This window comes from Arvicanthis niloticus, unplaced genomic scaffold (assembly GCF_011762505.2).
Source record: "Arvicanthis niloticus isolate mArvNil1 unplaced genomic scaffold, mArvNil1.pat.X pat_scaffold_65_arrow_ctg1, whole genome shotgun sequence".
Lineage (NCBI taxonomy): Eukaryota > Metazoa > Chordata > Mammalia > Rodentia > Muridae > Arvicanthis > Arvicanthis niloticus.
Window position 1 is genome coordinate 318,288 of NW_023046273.1, and position 21,353 is coordinate 339,640.

The following is a 21,353-nucleotide window of genomic DNA, read 5'->3' on the forward strand; positions in this document are numbered from 1 at the left end:
AATTACCAAATAGAGTCTCAGACAGGGATGGGGCTTTTTGACTGAAATTTTTGCTGGCTTTATCTTATGCAGTTGTTGTACATGAAGTTACAGTTATTGTTAGCTCATGTACATAATTGTCCTACCATGATCAATAAAGAAAACTCTATTGCAGATGTCCACTATCTACTGCTTACACTCCTTCAGTCCTCTATTCAATAATCCCCAAATCTTGGGAGGAAAACGAGTGGTATTGATGGTAATACACTCAACAGCTACTGTTCTCTGTATTAATCACCATCTGCAAAAGGAAATGTCTTCAATGAGGGTTGAGAGATACACTAATCTGTGGGTATAAAGATGGGAACTTAAGGGACAATTTAGTACAATGATCATTTTGAAAAATAGTACTAGGTCTCCCTTATATCGATGACCATGGCAGTCAGAAAGTTTTGGCCTAGTTTACAATATTATTAACGGATTCCATCTTTTAGAGTGAGTATTAAATCCATGCCATTTATGTCACTATCACACCAGTGAGCATAACTTGTCAGTTCAATCACAACTAGGCTATTCATTTTAAAATCAAGGTTTAGTGTCATATCTATGGACTCTTTCTGACACAAAATCATAAAAATTTTCTTGTTTCACAACTTCAAGTTTCACTATTCTAGCTCTTAAATTTACATTTATGAGCTAATTTTTATGGATGGTGTGAGGTAAATATTTACAGTATATAAGTATAATAAATATAAGTACAATATTTAAGTACAATATATATGTGTGGTCTTTGCACCTTACCCAGATTACCCAGATTACCAGAAGTACCACCTTGGTACTTCTGTAAATTCCAACTGACCAAAAATCAGGTTTAATTTTCTGAGATCTCAAATTTATCCCATTTGTCTACAAGCCATTATCAGAGTCTCTTCCTTGTTAGATTTTGGACAGTAAATTTGAAAATAAGACACTATATGTAATCTAATTTTGTTTCTTTTTAGTAAATAATTTAACTTTTACATCATTTTCAATGTTAGAAGCAACTTACCAGTTTCTGAAAACATACTCTTTTTGATGTTACTTCAAATGGAATTTTTATAATTTTATCCTTTCTGGTATACAAAAAAAAACCAACCCTGATTTCTATAATGTGGTTATATATTGTTATTTTGCCAAACTCCTAATTAGTTCATAAGTGTGTTTATGTAATATATATATAAATCAAGTAATAGGCTTAATTTCCTATATGCCATATTATATTATCTACAAACAAAAATTATTTTGTTATTTTTATTTTTATTAGATCTTCCTTTATTTCTATTTTACATGTTATTTCCATTCCTGGTTTTCTCCCAAGAAACTTCCTATCTTTACCATCCCCCCTCCCCAATCCTGCTTCAAAGAGTGTTTTCTACCAGACACCCATAAAATGAAAGCATCTCATACCAAAACTTATGGTATACAATGAAAGCAGGGCTAAGAAGAAAACTCATAGCTCTAAGTACCTCAAAGAAGACACTGAAGATAACATACACTAGCAACTTCACATCACATCTGAAACCTCTAGGACAAAATAAAAGCAAATACACATAGGAGTAGTAGAAGGCAGGAAATAAACTCAGGGCTGAAATTAACCAAGTAAAAACAAAAAGAACTATACAAAGAATCCACAAAAGAGGAGCTGGTTTTAAAACCATCAAGTGGAAAAGAAGACAGCATCTTCAACAAGTGGTGCTGGCTCAACTGGAGGTTAGAATGTAGAAGAATGAAAATTGATCCATTCATGTCTCTTCTTCAGGTCTCAAGTAATCAGACTGGGTAGGATAATTAAAAATGGTCAGGAACATGGAGAAAAAAAGAGGAGGAATAGGAGGAAGAGGAGAAGAAAAAGGAGGCATGAATTTGGGAAGAGATCTCAAGAATATGTTGAATGTCAAGAATGGGGTTATATGCATTAAAATTATCCATATGTGTGAGATTCACAAATAATAGAAAGCATCAATTTTAAAGTTATTAGAATTTTAGAGTTTTTAGTGTTTTAGCAGTATACATATGTATGTTGTATGTATGTATGTATGTATGTGTATGTATTTCAGACAGACAAGATTTTTTTGGGGGGTGGGGGGGTACAGGTAGTTGACACCAAGCCTGGTAACTGGAGTACAACTCTGGAACTCACATAGTATGAGGGGAGAACCAAGTCCAGCAAGTTGTCAGTATTCCATACTCACTAGGGCAGTCACATGACAACACACAACTGATTAGCTAAATCTAATTTTTAAAATGTATCATTTTTAAATTGTTAAATTTATTCATTGTTTCATTTATATGCATTGGAGTTTTGCCTGTATGTATTTCTGCAGAGTGAATATGCCTGCTAATGCTCATGGGATGTTTCTCATGGTGCCTCAAGCATTTCTATATAACCCTACTTGACAAAGGAAAACAGTGTTCTGAATACACCTGACTTACCAAACTTGTACTATCCAAGATCACCTGAAGCTGTTCTGAATCCTGTGTTGGATGTTCCGATTCAACTTTTATCTTCGGGTTGTCTTGCTTCAGTCTAAAAACCATATTTTAAAATAATTATACTCAAAGATCAACTTTTACAAAACAGAGTTCCTGAAATGTGCAGATACTTTTCTAAGATTATTCAAATGAATGACTTGGTAACCATCATTTTTCTAGCTGGGCTTGAAAATTTTGCAAGTATATAATGTACAAAATATAAAGAATAATTGTCTATGTTAAGTTTGGGGAGAAGTCAGAGGGCTATAGTAACATGAAAATTACATCCTACATTCAGCTTTTCCATATAGATCCTAGATTTTCAGGTCCATATGAATTAACAAACACTAGAATCTTTCATTGTATACAATATAGTGAAAAGTGTAACAGAGAAGCAGAATCCTGCGGATGTTTTCCTATGTTTATCTAATGGTTTTCACATTTAAAATGAAGATAGACACAATGACCATGAAGATAACTCTCTCAATCTCCCTATCACACTTCTCTCTCTTTGTGTATGTGCATTTGTGTGTGTGTGTTTGTCTGTTAAGTGTAAAGATAGACTTGGGTTTTCTATGTATCCCTGTCTGAGCCTGCCCTAGTATAAATTCCGACTGACCAAAACTTTAAGGCAATCCCCATTTCTCAAGTTTAGGAGTGTTGGGAATATTAGATAATTACCATCAAACAAAGACTTTTTTAAAACTACAGAAAACAGTCAGAAAACTGCAGAGAAAAAAATCTTTCCAAAATGCATTTTCATTTAATGTTGCATTTTAAAAGGAAATGAATATAATATGTTGAGATAAATAATAAATATGCTGTTAATTTTAAATCAAATGATAAAGTATGGATTTCCAAATCTATGCTTTAAAGAAACTCTGATATTAAAAATCTTCTAATATTAAAAATAAACACAATCAGATTATGAATGAAAACCATTGGCTCATACTGAAAATTACTGATGAATCTGTATAAACAAACACTTTTTAATTGGGTTATGGCTTCCCTGTCAATTGAAAGTATGCTTTTTTATATCCTAATTGATATATTTATTTATTCTTGATACCAACTAAATGGATCTTTTTACTAAACCATGTAAAAAGAATAAATAAATGGAGGGAGTTCAGTGTTCTAAATTTAATAATTGTAAGAATTTTGATAAATTTAATTAAATATTTTCTTAATGATAAATGATAATTTATAAATAAAGAAATGGGTGAGATTAAGAAGAAATGAGAATAATAAATTAAGAATTTATTATGAAGATTAATAATAAAGAAATAATACAGGTCAAGGAAAAGGTTAGTGCAGGGAGGCAAGTCTTTTACTCTTAAAAAGACCCACACTCAATAAATTTGTGCTATATTGTCAAGATACTGTCAAAACACTGTTTACTATTCTAATTTCCAATCAAAACTCCCTTCTACTCCAGCTTCTAGAATGTTAGTTGTCACATGAGTTTGCCAACTGTGGTTGTCTTTTACAAAAAAACAAAACAAAACAAAACAAAACAAAACATGTCCACAGAATTGGAAAACATAACATCTGATTGATTATCAGCATCTTATGATCATGGAAGTCTGACGGTGCTATGCTTAAGAAGTATCCAGCATGGTCATCGTTCCTATGAGCATCACTAGGGAGTAACATCTACTGTTAAATATCATGGTGGCCTTACCCATCCTCTTGTTGATTCTCCTCAACAGGAACAGGTTGCTTTTTAGTTTTTCCATGCTGTTTTTGAAGACCTAGGGCTGCAGCACTGCGATTCGGCTTTTCTGCTTCATGAACCACACTGTTCATCACGGTTTCAGCTGCGGGGTCCTCAGTTTGAGTCGCCTTTTCTAATGTGTATGCTGAACTGAGATTCAGGTTTTTGGATACATGAATTGCATTGTAATTTTCATTTTCTGAAGGATGAACAACACTTTGAATCTGGCCTTCTGATGCATGCACCCAACTGTCATTCAGCTTTTCTGCTGATTGCAACCTGACGACTTTCTGCTTATCAGCTTCTTCAGTAACCTTTAATGAAAATTAATATTAAGAATAACTGACTTGGTTCCTTCCAGTCTGGGACAGACCACTGAGCAGATCTTGAGTGGCAGCTCTGCCTCCAATCACACAGAACCCAGAGGAAGCAGGGCTCCCAGGAACTCTACCCCAGGCAGTATCTTAGGTAAGGAGACAGCAACGTCAACCACAAACAGGGAGTAACTGGGACCCACAAGGACCCAGGAAGTCACTCCCAGCCTGGAGCACTGAGCAGATCTTGGGTGGCAGCTCTGCCCCCAATCTCTAAGAACCCAGAGGAAGCAGGGCTCCCAGAGCTCTAACCTGGGCAATATCCTGTCTGCACCTGAGCACTGAGCAGATTTTGGTCCCCAGATGTTACCCCAGTAGTTACACCCACCCCATACAGTTCTGCTACAACCAAAATAGTAGGAAAGACAGGCTCCATTCAGAGACAGGGCAGGTAGCACTAAGGAGATACAGATGGCAAAAGGCAAGCACAAGAACATAAGCATAAGCAACCCAGGGTACTTGGCATCATTAGAACCTACTTCTCCCACACAAGAAAGTCCTGAATTCCCTGTATTACTAGGAAAGCAAGATTCAGATTTAAAATCACTTCTAATGATGATGATGATGAGGGCTTTAAGAAGGACATAAATAACACTCTCAAAGAATTTGAGAACACAGGTAAACAGGTAGAAGCCCTTAAACTGGAAACACAAAAATTCCTTAAAGAATTACAAGAGAACACAACCAAACAGGTGAAGGAATTGAACAAAACCATCCAGAACATAAAAATGGAAGTAGAAACAATCACGAAATCACAAAGGGAGACTACTCTGGAGACAGAAAACCTAGGAAAGAAATCAGGAGTCATAGACACAAGCATCACCAACAGAATACAAGAGATAGAAGAGAGAATCTCATGTGCAGAATATACCATGGAAAACATTGGCACAACTATAAAAGAAAATGCAAAATGCAAAAAGCTTCTAAGCCAAAACATATAGGAAATCCAAGACACAACAAGAAAGCCAAACCTAAGGATTATAGGTATAGATGAGGGTGAAAACTCCCAACTTAAAGGGCCAGTAAATATCTTTAACAAAATTGTAGAGGAAAACTTCCCTAATCTAAAGAAAGAAATCTCCATAAATATACAAGAAGCCTTCAGAACCCCAAATAGACTGGACCAAAAAAGAAATACCTCCCGTCACATAATAATCAAAACATCAAATATACAAAACAAAGAAAAAAAATACTAAAAGCAGTAAGGGAAAAAGGTGAAGTAACATATAAAGGCAGACCTATCAGAATTACACCAGACTTCTCACTAGAGACTATAAAAGCTAGAAGATCCTGAACTGATATCATACAGACCCTAAGAGATCACAAATGCCAGCCCAGACTACTATACCCAGCAAAACTCTCAATCACTATTGATGGAGAAACCAAGATATTCCATAACAAAACCACATTTACACAATATCTTCCCACAAATCCAGCACTTCAAAGGATAATGGATGGAAAACTCAAACCAAGAAAAATCAAGAAAGTAGTCTTCCAACAACCCCAAAAGAAGATAGTTAGACAAACATAATTCCACCTCTAATAACAAAAATAACAGGAAGCAACAATCATTTTCCCTTAATATCTCTTGATATCAGTGGACTCAATTTTCCAATAAAAAGACATAGACTATCAGATTGGATACATATACAGGATCCAGCATTTTGCTGCATACAGGAAATGCACCTCTGTGAAAAAGACAGACACCACCTCAGAGTAAAACAATGGAAAACAAGCAAATGGTCCCAAGAAACAAGCTGGAGTAGCGACTCTAATATTAAATAAAATAGATTTTCAACCAAAAATAATCAAAAAAAGATAAGGAAGGACACTTCATATTCATCAAAGGAAAAATGTACCAAGAGGAACTTGCAATTCTCAACATCTATGTCCCAAATGAAAGGGCACCCACATACATAAAAGAAGCTTTGCTAAAGCTGAAAGCATACATTGCACCTCACACAATAATAGTGGGAGATTTCAACACCCCACTCTCAGCAATGGACAGATCATGGAAACGAAAACTAAACCAAGACACAATGAAACTAACATAGGTTATGAACCAATTGGATTTAACTGACATCTGTAGAACATTTCATCCTAAAACAAAAGAATATACCCTTTTCTCAGCACCTCATGGTACCTTCTCCAAAATAGACCATATGATTGGTCACAAAACAGGCCTCAACAGATACAAAAAGATTGAAATAATCCCTTGTGCCCTATCAGACCACCATGGACTAAGGCTGGTCTTTAATAGTTACAAAAACAACGGAAAGCCTACATATGCGTGGAAACTGAACAATGCTTTACTCAATGATGAATTGGTCAAGGATGGAATAAAGAAAGAAATTAAAGACTTTTTAGAATTTAATGAAAAGTGGACACATCATACCAAAAGTTGTGGGACTCGATGAAAGCAGTACTAAGAAGAAAACTCATAGCTCTAAGTGCCTACAAAAAGAAACTGGAAAGAGCAAACACTAACAACTTGACAGCACTCCTGAAAGCTTTAGAACAAAAAAGAAGCTAATATACCCAAGAGGAGTAGACAGAAGGAAATAATCAAACTCAGGGCTGAAATCAACCAAGTAGAAACAGAAAGAACTATACAAAATACAAAATGAGGAGCTGGTTCTTTGAGAAAATCAACAGGATAGATAAACCCTTAGCCAGACTAACCAAAGGGCACAGAGACAGTATCCAAATTAATAAAATCAGAACTGAAAAGGGAGACATAACAACAGAAACCGAGGAAATAAAAATTGTCAAATCCTACTTCAAAGGCCTATACTCAATAAAATTGGATAATCTGGATGAAATGGACAATTTTCTAGACAGATACCAAGTATCAAAATTAAATCAGGAGCAGATAAACCATCTAAATAGTTCCATAACCCTTAAAGAAATAGAAACAGTCATTAAAAGTCTCCCCACAAAAAAAGTCTAGAACCAGATGGTTTTAGTGCAGAATTCTATCAGACCTTCAAAGAAGACCTAACACCAATTTGCTTCAAACTATTCCACAGAATAGAAACAGAAGGAACACTATGCAATTCATTCTATGAAGCTACAATTATGCTCATACCTAAACCTCACAAAAACCCAACAAAGAAAGAGAACTACAGACCAATTTCTCTTATGAATATTGATGCAAAAATACTCAATAATATTCTTGCAAACCAAATCCAAGAACACATCAAAGCAATCATAGCAATCATGCATCATGATCAAATAGGCTTTATCCCAGGAATGCAGGGATGGTTCAGTATTTGGAAATCCATCAATGTAATTTCACCACATAAATAAACACAAAGAAAAAACCACATAATCATCTCACTAGATGCCAAGAAAGCATTTGACAAAATTCAACATCCCTTCATGTTAAAAGTCTTGGAAAGATCAGGAATTCAAGGCCCATACCTAAACATAGTAAAAGCAATATACAGCAAGCCAGTAGCCAACATCAAACTAAATGGAGAGAAACTTGAAGCAATCCCACTAAGATCAGGGACTAGACAAGGCTGCCCACTCTCACCCCACCTATTCAATATAGTACTGGAAGTCCTAGCCAGAGCAATTAGACACCAAAAGGAAGTCAAAGAGATACAAATAGGAAAGGAAGAAGTCAAAATTTCACTATTTGCAGATGATATGATAGTATACTTCAGTGACCTTTAAACTTCCAACAGAAAACTTCTAAACCTGATAAACAACTTCAGCAAAGTGGCTGGATATAAAATCAACTCAAACCAATCAGTAGACTTCCTCTAATCAAAGGATAAACAGACTGAGAAAGAAGTTAGGGAAATGACACCCTTCACAATAGTCACAAATAATATAAAATACCTTAGAGTGAACCTAACTAAGCAAGTAAAAGATCTGTATGACAAGAACTTCAAGTCTCTGAAGAAAGAAAAAGAAGATCTCAGAAGATGGAAAGATCTCCCATTGATTGGCAGGATTAACTTAGTAAAAATGGCCATCTTGCCAAAAGCAATCTACAGGTTCAATGTAATCCCCATCAAAATTTCAAATCAATTCTTCATAGAGATAGAAAGAGCAATTTGCAAATTCATTTGGAATAACAAAAAGCCAGGATAGTGAGAACTATTCTCAACAATAAAAGAACTTCTGGGGGAATCACTGCCCCTGATCTCAAACTGTACTACAGAGCAATAGTGATTAAAAAAAAAAAAAAAAAAAAAAAAAAACTAAAAACTGCATGGTATTGGTACAGAGACAGGTGGGAAAATCAGTGGAATAGAATTGAAGATCCAGAAATGAACCCACACACTTATGGTCACTTGATCTTTGACAAAGGAACTAAAACCATCCAGTGGGAAAAAAGACGCCATTTTCAGTAAATGGTGCTGGTTCAACTGGAATTCAGCATGTAGAAGGATGAAAATCCATCCATTCTTATCTCCTTGTACAAAACTCAAGTCCAAGTGGATAATGGACCTTCACATAAAACCAGATATGCTGAAACTAATAGAAGAAAAGGTGGGGAAGACCGTTGAATATCTAGGCACAGGGGAAAAGTTCCTGAACAGAACACCAATGGCTTATGCTGTAAGATCAAGAATTGACAAATGGGATCTCATAAAACTGCAAAGCTTCTATAAGGCAAAGGATATTGTCAATAAGACAAAACAGCTACCAACATATTGGGAAAATATCTTTGCCAATCCTACATCTGATAGAGGGCTAATATCTAGTATATACACAGAAGTCATGAAATTATACTCCAGAAAACCAAATAACCTTATTAAAAATGGGGTACAGAGCTAAACAAAGAATTCTCAACTGAGGAAACTCGAATAGCCAAGAGAAGCACCTTAAGAAATGCTCAATATCCTTAGTCATCATGGAAATGCAAATCAAAACAACCCTGAGATACTACCTCACACCAGTCAGAAGGGCTAAGATCAAAAACTCAAGTGATAGTAGATGCTGGCGAGGATGTGGAGAAAGAGGAACACTCCTCCATTGTTGGTGGGATTGCAAGCTGGTACAACCACTCTGGAAATCAGTCTGGCAGTTCCTCAGAAAACTGAACCTGAGGATCCAGCTATACCACTCCTGGGCATATACCCATAAGATGCTCCAAGATATAATAAGGACATATGCTCCACTATGTTCATAGCAGCCTTATTTATAATAGCTAGAAGCTGGAAAGAACCCAGATGTCCTTCAACAGAGGAATGGATACAAAAAATGTGGTACATTTACACAATGGAGTACTACTCAGCTATTAAAAATAATAAATTTGAGAAATTCTTAGGTAAATGGATGGAACTAGAAAATATCATCCTGAGTGAATTAACCCAATCACAAAAGAACACACATGGTATTTACTCACTGATAAGCGGATGTTAGCCCAAAAGCTTGGAATAGCCAAGACTCAAGTCACAGACCACATGAAGCTCATGAAGAAGGAAGACCAAGTGTGGGTGCCTCAGTCCTACTTAGAATGAGTAACAAAATACTCAAGGGAGCAAATATGGAGACAAAGTGTGGGACAGACACTGAAGAAGTGGCCATCTGGAGACCATTCCACCTGGGTATGGATACTGATGTGGATGGCAGGAAGTACATGCTGACAAGAGCCTGATATAGCTGTCTACTTAGAGGTCTGCCAGAGGCTGACACATTCAGAGGCAGATGCTCACAGCTAACCACTGATCTGATCAAGGGTTTCCCAATGGAGAAGTTAGAGAGAAGACTAAAGGAGCTGAAAGGGTTTGTGGCCCCATGAGGAGAGCAACAATACCAACCAACCAGAGCCCCCCAAGGTCTAAACCACCAGCCTGGGAGCACATAGGGAGGGACCTATGACTCCATCTGTACATGAAGGCAGGATGGTCTTGTAGGGCATAGGTGGGAGAGGAGATTCTTGGCACCATTAAGGATGAACACTGAGTGGCAGGGGGAATTCGAGGGTGGGGAGGTGGGAGTGGGATTATATGCCCCATAGAAGCATAGGAGGGGGGATGGGATAGGAAGTTCCTGGGTGATGGGGGCAATGGGGGTAAGGGGAGAAAATCTGAAATGTAAATATAATATCCAGTAAAAACAAAACAAAACAACAACAAAAAAGAGAATGGTAGGTGTTTAAATCTAATCCCCACAAGGTTCCTGTCCTGGAACATGTGACTGAGACACCCCATGGAGAGGACTGTGGTAATCAGTGACTTAGGGACACCTGAAGTCCTTGCATATGCAGATGAGGCATCACTAACATCTCAGAGGAAGACAATAGAATTAGATATTTTTTTTATTTACATTTCATATGTTATCCCCTTTCCTGGTTTTCTCCCCAGAAACACCTATCCCTTCCCAGCTACCCCTGCTTCAGTGAAGGTGTTCCCCTACCAACCCATGAAATGAAAGTACATCATACCCAAACTTATGGAACACAATGAAAGCAGGGCTAAGGGGAAAATTCATAGCTCTAAAATGCCTTTAAAAGGAAACTGGAGATAAAATACACTGGCAGCTTCACATCACACCTGAAAACACTAGAACAAAAAGAAGCAAATACACACAGGAGTAGTCAAAGGCAGGAAATAATCAAACTCAGGGCTGAAATCAACCAAGTACAAGTAAAAAGAACTATACAAACAATCAACAAAACCAGGAGCTGGTTCTAAAACCATCCAGTGCAAAAAAGATAGCATTTTCAACAAATGGTGCTGGCTCAACTGGAGGTCCTCATGTAGAAGAATGCGCATTGATCCATTCTTATCTCTTCTACAAACCTCAAGTCCAAGTGGATCAGGAACCTCCACATAAAACCAGATACACTGAAACTAACAGAGGAGAAATTGAGAAAGAGATTTGAACACCTGCACACGGGAGAAATTTTGTTGAACAAAACAACAATGGCTTATGCTATAAGATCAACGCTAGACAAAAAGGACCTCATAAAATTGCAAAACTTCTTCTGTAAGGCAAAGAACACTTTCAATAGAACAAAATGGAAACCAACTTTCAAGAACTCATTGCAGCTATGGTTACCTACACACAACATACAGAGAGCAGTCCGAATGACAGAATGTACAGAGGAATGGCTCATGAGGCTCCATCCTTTTCTGAGGAGATATTGGTAGTTGATGGCTGGTGACGATGGGTGAAGGTTTTGGGTGGAGGAAGTGTAGATACTGAGATATTGATCACCATTCAGGAGATGGCCGCACATCCATAAATATATGACCAACAGTAATCAAACTTTGTAGAATAATTAATAGTGGACAAGAACATGCAGAAAAAAGAGGAGGAATAAAAGGAAGGGGGAGAAGAACAAGGAGATATGATGTTGGAAAGGGATCTTAAAGATGTGTTGGATATCCAGATTGGGAGTATATGCATTCAATTATTCATATGTGTGACATCCACAAATAATAGACGACATCAACTTTAAAGTTATTAGAGTCTTAGAGTTATTAGCATTTAGCAGAATACACACACACATACATACATGCTTACATATATATACATATATATGTTTACTGAACATCTTGTATGTATGAAATACATACACACATACATACCTACATACTTACATATATATATATTTAAGTATACATATACATATGTATATAAGTATGTATGTATGTATATATGTATGTATGTATCTGTGTATGTATTTCACACAGACAAGATAGTTTTATAGGTACAGGTAGTTGACACCAAGCTTCGTAACTGGAGTACATTCCCTGGAACATATACAATATGAGGAGAGAACCAAGTCCTACAAGTTGTCTTTATTCCATACTCACTAGCACAGTCACTGGACAACACAGAGAACTGATTAGCAAAATCTAATTTTTAAATTGTATCATTTTTAAATTGTTAAATTTATTCATTGTTTCATTTATATGCATTGGAGTTTTGCCTGTATATATCTCTGCAGTGTGAATATGCCTCATACTGCTCATGAGATTTTTCTCATGGTGCCTAAGTATTCCTGTAAAACACTGCTTGAGAAAGAAAAATAGTGTTTGGAATACACCTGACTTACCAAACTTGTACCATCCAAGATCACCTGAAGCTGTTCTGAATCTTCTGTTGGATGTTCTGATTTAACTATTATATTCGGGTTGCCACGTTTCAGTCTAAAAACCATATATTAAAATAATTATACTCACAGATCAACTTTTACAAAACAGAGTTCCTGAAATGTGCAGATACTTTTCTAAAATTATTCAAATGAATGGCTTGGTTACTGTCATTGTTCTAGCTAGACTTGAAAAATTTTCCAAGATAAAATGTAGAAGATTTAAAGAATAATTGGCTATGATAAGTTCTGGGAGAAGTCCTAGGGCAATAAAAGCATGAAAATTACAACCTGCATTCAGCTTTTCTATGTAGCTCCAAGCTTTTCAGGTTCATATAAATTAACAAACACTACAATCTTTCATTCTGTTCAATATAGTGAAAAGTCTGACAGAGAAGCAAAGTCCTGCTGATTTTTCTCTATGTTTATCTCATGGTTTTCACATTTGAAATGGGGATAGGCACAATGACCAGAGAGATATCTCTCTCAATCTCCCTCCCACACACCTCTGTGTGTGTGTGTGTGTGTGTGTGAGTGCATGTGTGAGTGCTTGCATGCATTTGTGCTTGTGTTCCTGTGTGCCTGTGTCCGTGTGTGTGTGTGTGTGTGTGTGTGTGTGTGTGTGTGTGTGTGTGTATGTGTTAAGTCTCAAGATGGATTTGAATTTTCTATGTATCTCTCTCTGCCTGAGCCTGTTCTAGTATGAATTTAGGCTGACCAAAACCTTAAGGCAATCCTCATTTCTCAAGTTTGTAAGTGTTAAAAATGCTAGGTACTTACAATCAAACAAAGATTAAATAAAAAAATCTTGAATAAAACAGATACTGAAGAGAAAAAAATGTTTTACAAAATGCACTTTCATTTAATGTTGCATTTTAAAGAACATGAATACAACATGTTGACATGAAAAGCTGGTTATACAATTCATTTTAATCAAACAACAAAGTATGAATTTTTAAATCTATGCTTTAAAGAAACTCTGATATTAATAATTTTCTTCTAATATTAAAAAAAACAGAATCAGATATTGAATGAAAGTTTGTGACACATATTGAAAATTACTGATGAATCTGTAGAAACACTTTTATTTTTTGTTTTTTGAGACAGGGTTTCTCTGTATAGACCTGGCTGTCCTGAAACTCACTCTGCAGACCAGGCTGGCCTCAAACTCCCAACTGCTGGGATTAAATGTGTGCACCAAAGCTGTCTGACATATAAATATTTTTAATTGGATATGGCCACTCTATCTATTGAAATTATGTTTTGATATCCTAATAGATATATTTATTTGTTCTTCATACCAACTAAATGAATATTTTTACTATACTGTGTAAAAAAGAATAAATAAAGGTGGAGGGTTCAGTGTTCTATATTTCATAATTGTAAGGATTTTGATAAATTTCATTAAATATTTTCTTGATGATAAATCACATATCATTAAGAAATGGGTAAGATTGAACTTATATTTATCAGCAGACAATAGTAGCTATAAAATAACATACTGTCAACAATCATTCACTTCCCCTAATGTGAGAAAACTCCATCAATTATTGGATCCATGAACTAAGTGCAAAACCACTCTATTTAATTTTCTACATCCAATAGTTTTATTCTTGAGACTGCTGTCATTTTTATATGTGGGTGTCTGTGTTTTATGTGAGTGTGTGGATATTGTATGTGTGTGCATGTGTGTAGTGTGTATAGTGTGTGTGTGTTTGTGTGTGTGCACGTGTACTTTGTAAATATTCTTCAGTAGATGATATTTAATGGATATCTACCTTGACACACTCTACAAGTACTGAGAAATAATACAGGTCAAGAAAAAGGATAGTGCAGAGAAGCAAAATTTTTATGCTTAAACAACCCACAGTCAATAACTTTGTGCTATATTGTCAAGACACTGTCAAAACATTGTTTACTATTCTAATTTCCAATCAAAACTCCCTTTTACTCCAGCTTCTAGAATATTAGTTGTCACATGAGTTTGCCAACTGTGGTTGTCTTTTAAAAAAACCATGTCCACAGAATTGGAAAACATAACATCTGATTGATTATCAGCATCGTATGATCATGGAAGTCTGACGGTGCCATGCTTAAGAAGTATCCAACATGGTCATCGTTCCTATGAGCATCACTAGGGAGTAACATCTACTGTTAAATATCACGGTGGCCTTACCCATCCTCTTGTTGATTCTCCTCAACAGGAACAGGTTGCTCTTTAGTTTTTCCATGCTGTTTTTGAAGAACTCGGGCTGCAGCACTGCGATTTGGCTTTTCTGCTTCATGCACCACACTGTTCATCAGGTTTTCAGGCACCTCAGTTTGACTCTCATTTGCTGATGTGCACGCCAAACTGCGATTCAGGTTTTGTGATACATGAATTGCACTGTGATTTCCATTTTTGGAAGCACGAACCACCCTTTGATTCTGGTCTTCTGATGCATGCACCCAACTTTCATTCAGCTTTTCTGCTGATTGCAACCTGATGACTTTCTGCTTATCAGCTTCTTCAATGTCCTTTAATGAAAATTAATATTGAGAATAAGTGACTTTAATTTTTTATTTCTCTTAAGGGAAAGAGTGTCTTGTCATTATGTATGTCTGTGTATGGGTGCTGGGGATTCATACCAGGGCCATCAGAAGAGCAGCAATACCTCTAAACTGCTGAGCCATCTCTCCAGCCCAAGTAACTGTTGTGTTTTAATAGACAAAGTTTTCTACATTAATCTTTTCAATTCACTCATTAGTTTTCCTGTTTTTCCTTTTTTTTTTTAAAGTAGAAATGGTTTGTTTAGCTAAATACTCCAAGTTACAGTCCATTATCACAGGAAAGCCAAAGGAGCAGGAACCTGTGGTAGCTAGCCATAGTCCATCCACAGACAGGAACAATGAATGCATGCATGCTAACACTACAGTCAGTCAAGACTGCAATATCCCTGGGCCCAGCCCAAGAATGGTGCAGTCCAAATTCACAGTAAGTCTTTCAAACACAGAGACCCAAATTCAAAAAATCCCTCACAGGAATGACCTCAGGCCAACTTAATCTAAGAATTTTCTCATTGAAGACACATTTCCAAACTGATTCTACATTGTGTCAAGAAGACAATCAAAACTACCCATAAAAATGCACTTATCCTTACTTCCAATAACTTTGAGTACATCCAGAGTTATTCGACAATAGACAGAATACATTATGAAACATTCTTTCTCATAATCCAAATTGCTTCCATATATTTTAGCTGCTAAGTGGAATTTGTAGAACGCATTAGATTTTTACATCCATTTGTCAACTAATGTGCATTAAGGCAGTCTCCATCTTTTGGCTATTATGAATAATATTGTCATGAACATCCATAATGTGTGATATATGTTTTTATTTCACCTTGAAATGCACTGAGAAGTGGAACTTTGGGCCCTTGGATGTCATTCATTTTAATTGTTTAGAAATTTACAACATATTTGAAATATAATATTCAATATTACATCCACTCCAGTTGTATGGGGTGGTTCTATTTCTCCACATCTTCGAGAATTTTTACATTTGCCTTTAAAAAACAGAGTTATAACTACTACAGAAGAATGAAATGGAATCTACTGGATTAAGTTTACTTTGCTCTAAGTTTAATCATGGTAAATATCTTTTCCTGTATTTTGGCAATTTCTATTTCTTCAGGAAAATATATATTCAAAATATTGAGAGTTTCAAATGGGATTCTTTATCATACTATTTCCATAGATACATTCATGATATGTAAATAAAAATTCTGAAAACATGACTTGTAAATCTATTCAAAATCATGTGTCTGGTTTCTTATCTGTGTTTTCTCATTTCATTTATATCATGAAGCTCACAAGTTCTTAGTTTGTGGAAGCTCAAGTTATCAATTTATTCTTTCCATAGGCACCATTTTATTGAAAATTCATTTATGCATATAATGTGTTTTTATCAAACTCACTCTCCATTTTCTTACTTCCAGTTGCTCCTATTCCATCCAACTTCAAGATTCTCCCTGCCCGCATTTCTGTGTCTGTGTGTTTGTGTATGTGAGTTTGTGTTTATGTGTGTGTGTGCAGGCATATCTGTTTGTAGATAGTCTTGCGTGTGTGTCTGTTTCAAAACCCAGGAGTCTAATTAGTGCTGTTTGTGTATGTAAGAGTGTAGAACCATGTACTGGACATGGGTAGCTTTGCAGTGGCAGCATATTTGAAGAAAACTTACAAACCTTGTTAAGCAGCCATTGGTTACCAAATAGGGTCTCAGACATGGATTGGGCCTTTTGACTGGGTTTTTACTGGCTTCATCATACACGGGTGTTGTGCATGAAGTCATGGCCACTGTGAGCTCATGTACACAATTCTTCTACCATGTTTAATAAATAAAGCTCTATTGCAGACGTCCACTATCTACTGCTTACACTCATTTTATCCTCTAATCAATAATCAAAAAATCTTGGGAGGAAAACGAGTGGTATTGATGGTAATACACACAACAGCTAGCTACTGTTCTCTGTATTAATCACCATCTGCAAAAGGAAATTCCTTCAATGAGGGTTGAGAGATACACTAATCTATGGGTATAAAGATGGGAACGTATGGGACAATTTAGTACAATGATCATTTTGAAAAATAGTACTAGGTCTCCCTTATATCGATGACCATGGCAGTCAGAAAGTTTTGGCCTAGTTAACAATATTATTAACGGATTCCATCTTTTAGAGTGAGTATTAAATCCATGCCATTTATGTCACTATTACATCAGTGAGCATAACTTGCCAGTTCAATCACAACTAGGCTGTTCATTTTCAAAATCAAAGTTTCAGTGGCATATCTAGGGACTCTTTCTGACATAAAATCATAAAGATGTTCTTGTCTCACAACTTCAAGTTTCACCATTCTAGCTCTTAAATTTACATCCATAAGCTAATTTTTATGGATGGCATGAGGTAAAGAGTTATAATATATAAGTAATATATATATATATATATATATATATATATATATATATATATATGTGTGTGTGTGTGTGTGTGTGTGTGTGTGTGTGTGTGTGTGTGTGTGTGTATGAACAATATATAAGTTCAATATATAATTATGGTCTTTGCACCTTATCCAGCTTTGCCAAATTTCTTTGATACTTCTCTAAATGCCAACTGACCAAAAATCAGGGTTAATTTTCTGGACTCTCAATTTTATCCCATGGTCTACAAGCCATTATCAGAGTCTCTTCCTGATTAGATTTTAAACAGTAAATATGAAGATGAGACATTATATGTAACCTAATTTTGTTTCTTTTTCAATAAGTAATTTAACTTTTGCATTTTTCAATGTTAGAATTAACATTTTTCTGAAAAAATACTGTATTTGATGCCATTGCAAATAGAAGTTTTGTAATTTAATTTTTTGCTGGTGTACAAAAAGAAAACTGATATCTACAATAAGGTTATATATTGTTAATTTGCCAAACTCACTATTAGTTCATAAGTGTGTTTATGTAAAATATATGTATATATTAATATATGTAAATTTCTGTAGGCCATATTATACTTTCCACACATAGAAAACAATTCTTTATTTTTCATTTTTATTAGGTATTCTCTTTATTTACATTTTACATGTTATCCCCCTTCCTGGTTTTCTTCCCAGAAACACCCTATCCCTTCTCACCTACCCCTGCTTCAATAAAGTTGTTCCCCTACCAACCCATGAAATGAAAGCACATCATACCAAAACTTATGGGACACAATGAAAGCAGGGCTAAGGGGAAAATTCATTGCTCTAAAATGCCTTTAAAAGGAAACTGGAGATAAAATACATTGGCAGCTTCACATCACACCTGAAAACACTAGAACAAAAAGAAGCAAATACACAAAGGAATACTCAAAGGCAGAAAATAATCAAACTCAGGACTGAAATCAACCAAGTAAAAAGAACTATACAAACAATCAACAAAACCGGAAACTGGTTTGGAAACCATCCAGTGGAAAAAGACAGCATTTTCAACAAATGGTCCTGGCTCAACTGGAGGTCCTCATGTAGAAGAATGTGCATTGATCCATTCTTATCTCTTCTACAAACCTCAAGTCCAAGTGGATCAAGAGCCTCCACATAAAACCAGATACACTGAAACTAATAGAGGAGGAAGTAGGAAAGAGCCTGGACCATGTGCACACAGGGGAGAATTTTCTGAACAGATCAATGGCTTATGCTCTAAGATCAACACTAGACAAATGGCACCTCATAAAATTGCAAAGCTTCTTCTGTAAGGCAAAGGGCACTTTCAATAGAATAAAACAGAAACCAACTTTCAAGAACTCATTGCAGCTATGGTTACCTACACACAACATACAGAGAGCAGTCCGAATGACAGAATGTACAGAGGAATTGGTCATGAGGCTCCATCCATTTCTGAGGAGATATTGGTAGTTGATGGCTGGTGATGATGGGTGAAGTTTTTGGGTGGAGGAGGTTGAGATTCTGGAGGTTGATCACCATTCAGGAGATGGCTCCACATCCAAAAATATACGACCAGCAGTAATCACACTTGGTAGAAAAATTAAAAATGAACAAGATCATAGAGAAAAAAGGAGGAATAAGAGAAAGGGGAGATGAAAGAGAAGACATGAATTTGGAAAGGAATCTAAAACATGTGTTGGATGTCAAGGATGGGGAGTATATGCTTTAAAAATTTATCCATGTGTTAGATTCACAAGTAAGAGATGACATCAACTTTAAAGTCATTAGAGTTTTAGTGTTATCAGCGTTTTAGCAGAATACATATGTATGTATGTATATATGCATGTATGTACATATGTATGTGTGTGCGTTCCTGCGAGCATGTGTGTGTGCTTGTGTGTGTTTCTCTCTCTCTCTCTCTCTCTCTCTCTCTCTCTCTCTCTCTCTCTCTCTCTCTCTCTCTCTCTCTCTCTCTCTCTCTCTGTGTGTGTGTATTTCAGACAGACCAGATAGTTTCATGGGTCAGGGTAGTTGACACCAAGCCTGGTAACTGGAGTACATTTCCTGGAACACACAAAATATGAGCAGAGAACCAAGTTCCACAAGTTGTTCTCTCTATTCCATATTCACTAGAGCAGTCACATGACAACACAAAGATGATTAGCTAAATCTAATTTTTAAATTGGTAAATTCATTCATCGTTTCATTTCTATGCATTGGAGTTTTGCTTGTATGTATTTCTGCAGAGTGAATATGCCTGCTATTGCTCATGGGAGGTTTCTCATGGTGCCTCAGGTATTCCTATACAACACTGCTTGACAAAGGAAAGCAGTGTTCTGAATACACCTGACTTACCAAAGGTATATCATCCATGATCTCCCAAGGATCTTCTGAATCTTCTAATGAATATTCTGATTCAACTTTTGTCTTCGGGTTGCGACGTTTCAGTCTAAAAACCACATTTTAAAATAATTATACTCAAAGGTCACCTTTTACAAAACAGAGTTCCTGAAATGTGCAGATACTTTTCTAAAATTATCCAAATGAATGGATTGGTAACCATCACTTTTCCAGCTGGAGTTGAAAATTTTGCCAAGATAAAATGTACAAAATGTAAAGAATAATTGGCTATGTTAACTTCTGGGTGAAGTCCCAGGGCTATAAAACATGAAAATTACAACCTGCATTCAGCATTTCCATATAGGTCCTAGATTTTCAGGTCCATATGAATTAACAAACACTACAATCTTTTATTGTGTTCAATATAGTGAAAAGTCTGACAGAGAAGCAAAGTCCTGCTGATTTTTCCCTATGGTTATCTCATGGTTTTCACATTTGAAATGGGGATAGGCACGATGACCAGAGAGATATTTATCTCAATCTCCCTCCCACACACCTGTCTCTTTGTGTGTGAGAGTGCATGTGTGAGTGCATTGTGCTTGTGTTTGTGTGTGCCTGTGTCTGTCTGTGTGTGTTAAGTGTCAAGATGGATTTGGGTTTTCTATGTATTGCTGCCTGAGCCTGTCCTAGTATGTATTCAGGCTGACCAAAACCTTAAGGCAATCCTCATATCTCAAGTTTACCATAAAACAAAGATTAAATTAACAAAAGAAACTGCATAAGGCAGTCAGAAAACTGAAGAAAAAAATTTTTAAAGTTCACTTTCATTTAATGTTGCGTTTTAAAGAAAATGAATACAGCATGTTGACATGAAAAACTGGTTATGGGGTTCATTTTAATCAAACAACAATGTATGGATTTCCAAATCTATGCTTTAAAGAAACTCTGATATTAACAATCTTCTTCTAACATTAACAACAAACAGAATCAGATATTGAATGAAAATCTTTGGCCCATATCAAAAATTACTGATGAATCAGTATAAACAATTTTAATTGGATAATGGCCTCTTTATCTACTGAAACTATGTTTTGATATCCCAATTAATATATTTATTTGTTCTTCATACCGAATAAATGGATCTTTTTACTATACTGTGTGAAAAGAATAAATAGAAGTGGAGAGTTCAGTGTTCGATATTTCATAATTATAAGGATTTTGATATATTTTATTGAATGTTTTCTTGATGATAAATCACATATGGTAAAGAAATGAGTGAGATTGAACTTATACTTATTTATCAGCAGACAATAGTAGCTATAAAATAACATACTGTCAACCATCATTCACTTCCCCTAATGTGAGAAAACTGCATCAATTATTGGATCCATGAACTAAGTGCAAAACCACTCTATGTAAT

General features: G+C 35.8%; 1 protein-coding gene across 1 annotated transcript in view; it reads right to left on the reverse strand.

Annotated features, from left to right (window-relative positions):
* LOC143433950 (uncharacterized) overlaps positions 1-21,353 on the reverse strand; it is a 290,476-nt gene that overhangs the window by 215,986 nt on the left and 53,137 nt on the right. Inside the window, exons 16-20 of the mRNA XM_076928190.1 lie at positions 19,949-20,042; positions 14,817-15,157; positions 12,605-12,698; positions 4,172-4,518; positions 2,452-2,545 (exon numbers count right to left, since the gene is read on the reverse strand). Coding sequence (XP_076784305.1) covers positions 2,452-2,545; positions 4,172-4,518; positions 12,605-12,698; positions 14,817-15,157; positions 19,949-20,042 — 970 coding nt within the window. The remainder of the gene's footprint in view (positions 1-2,451; positions 2,546-4,171; positions 4,519-12,604; positions 12,699-14,816; positions 15,158-19,948; positions 20,043-21,353) is intronic.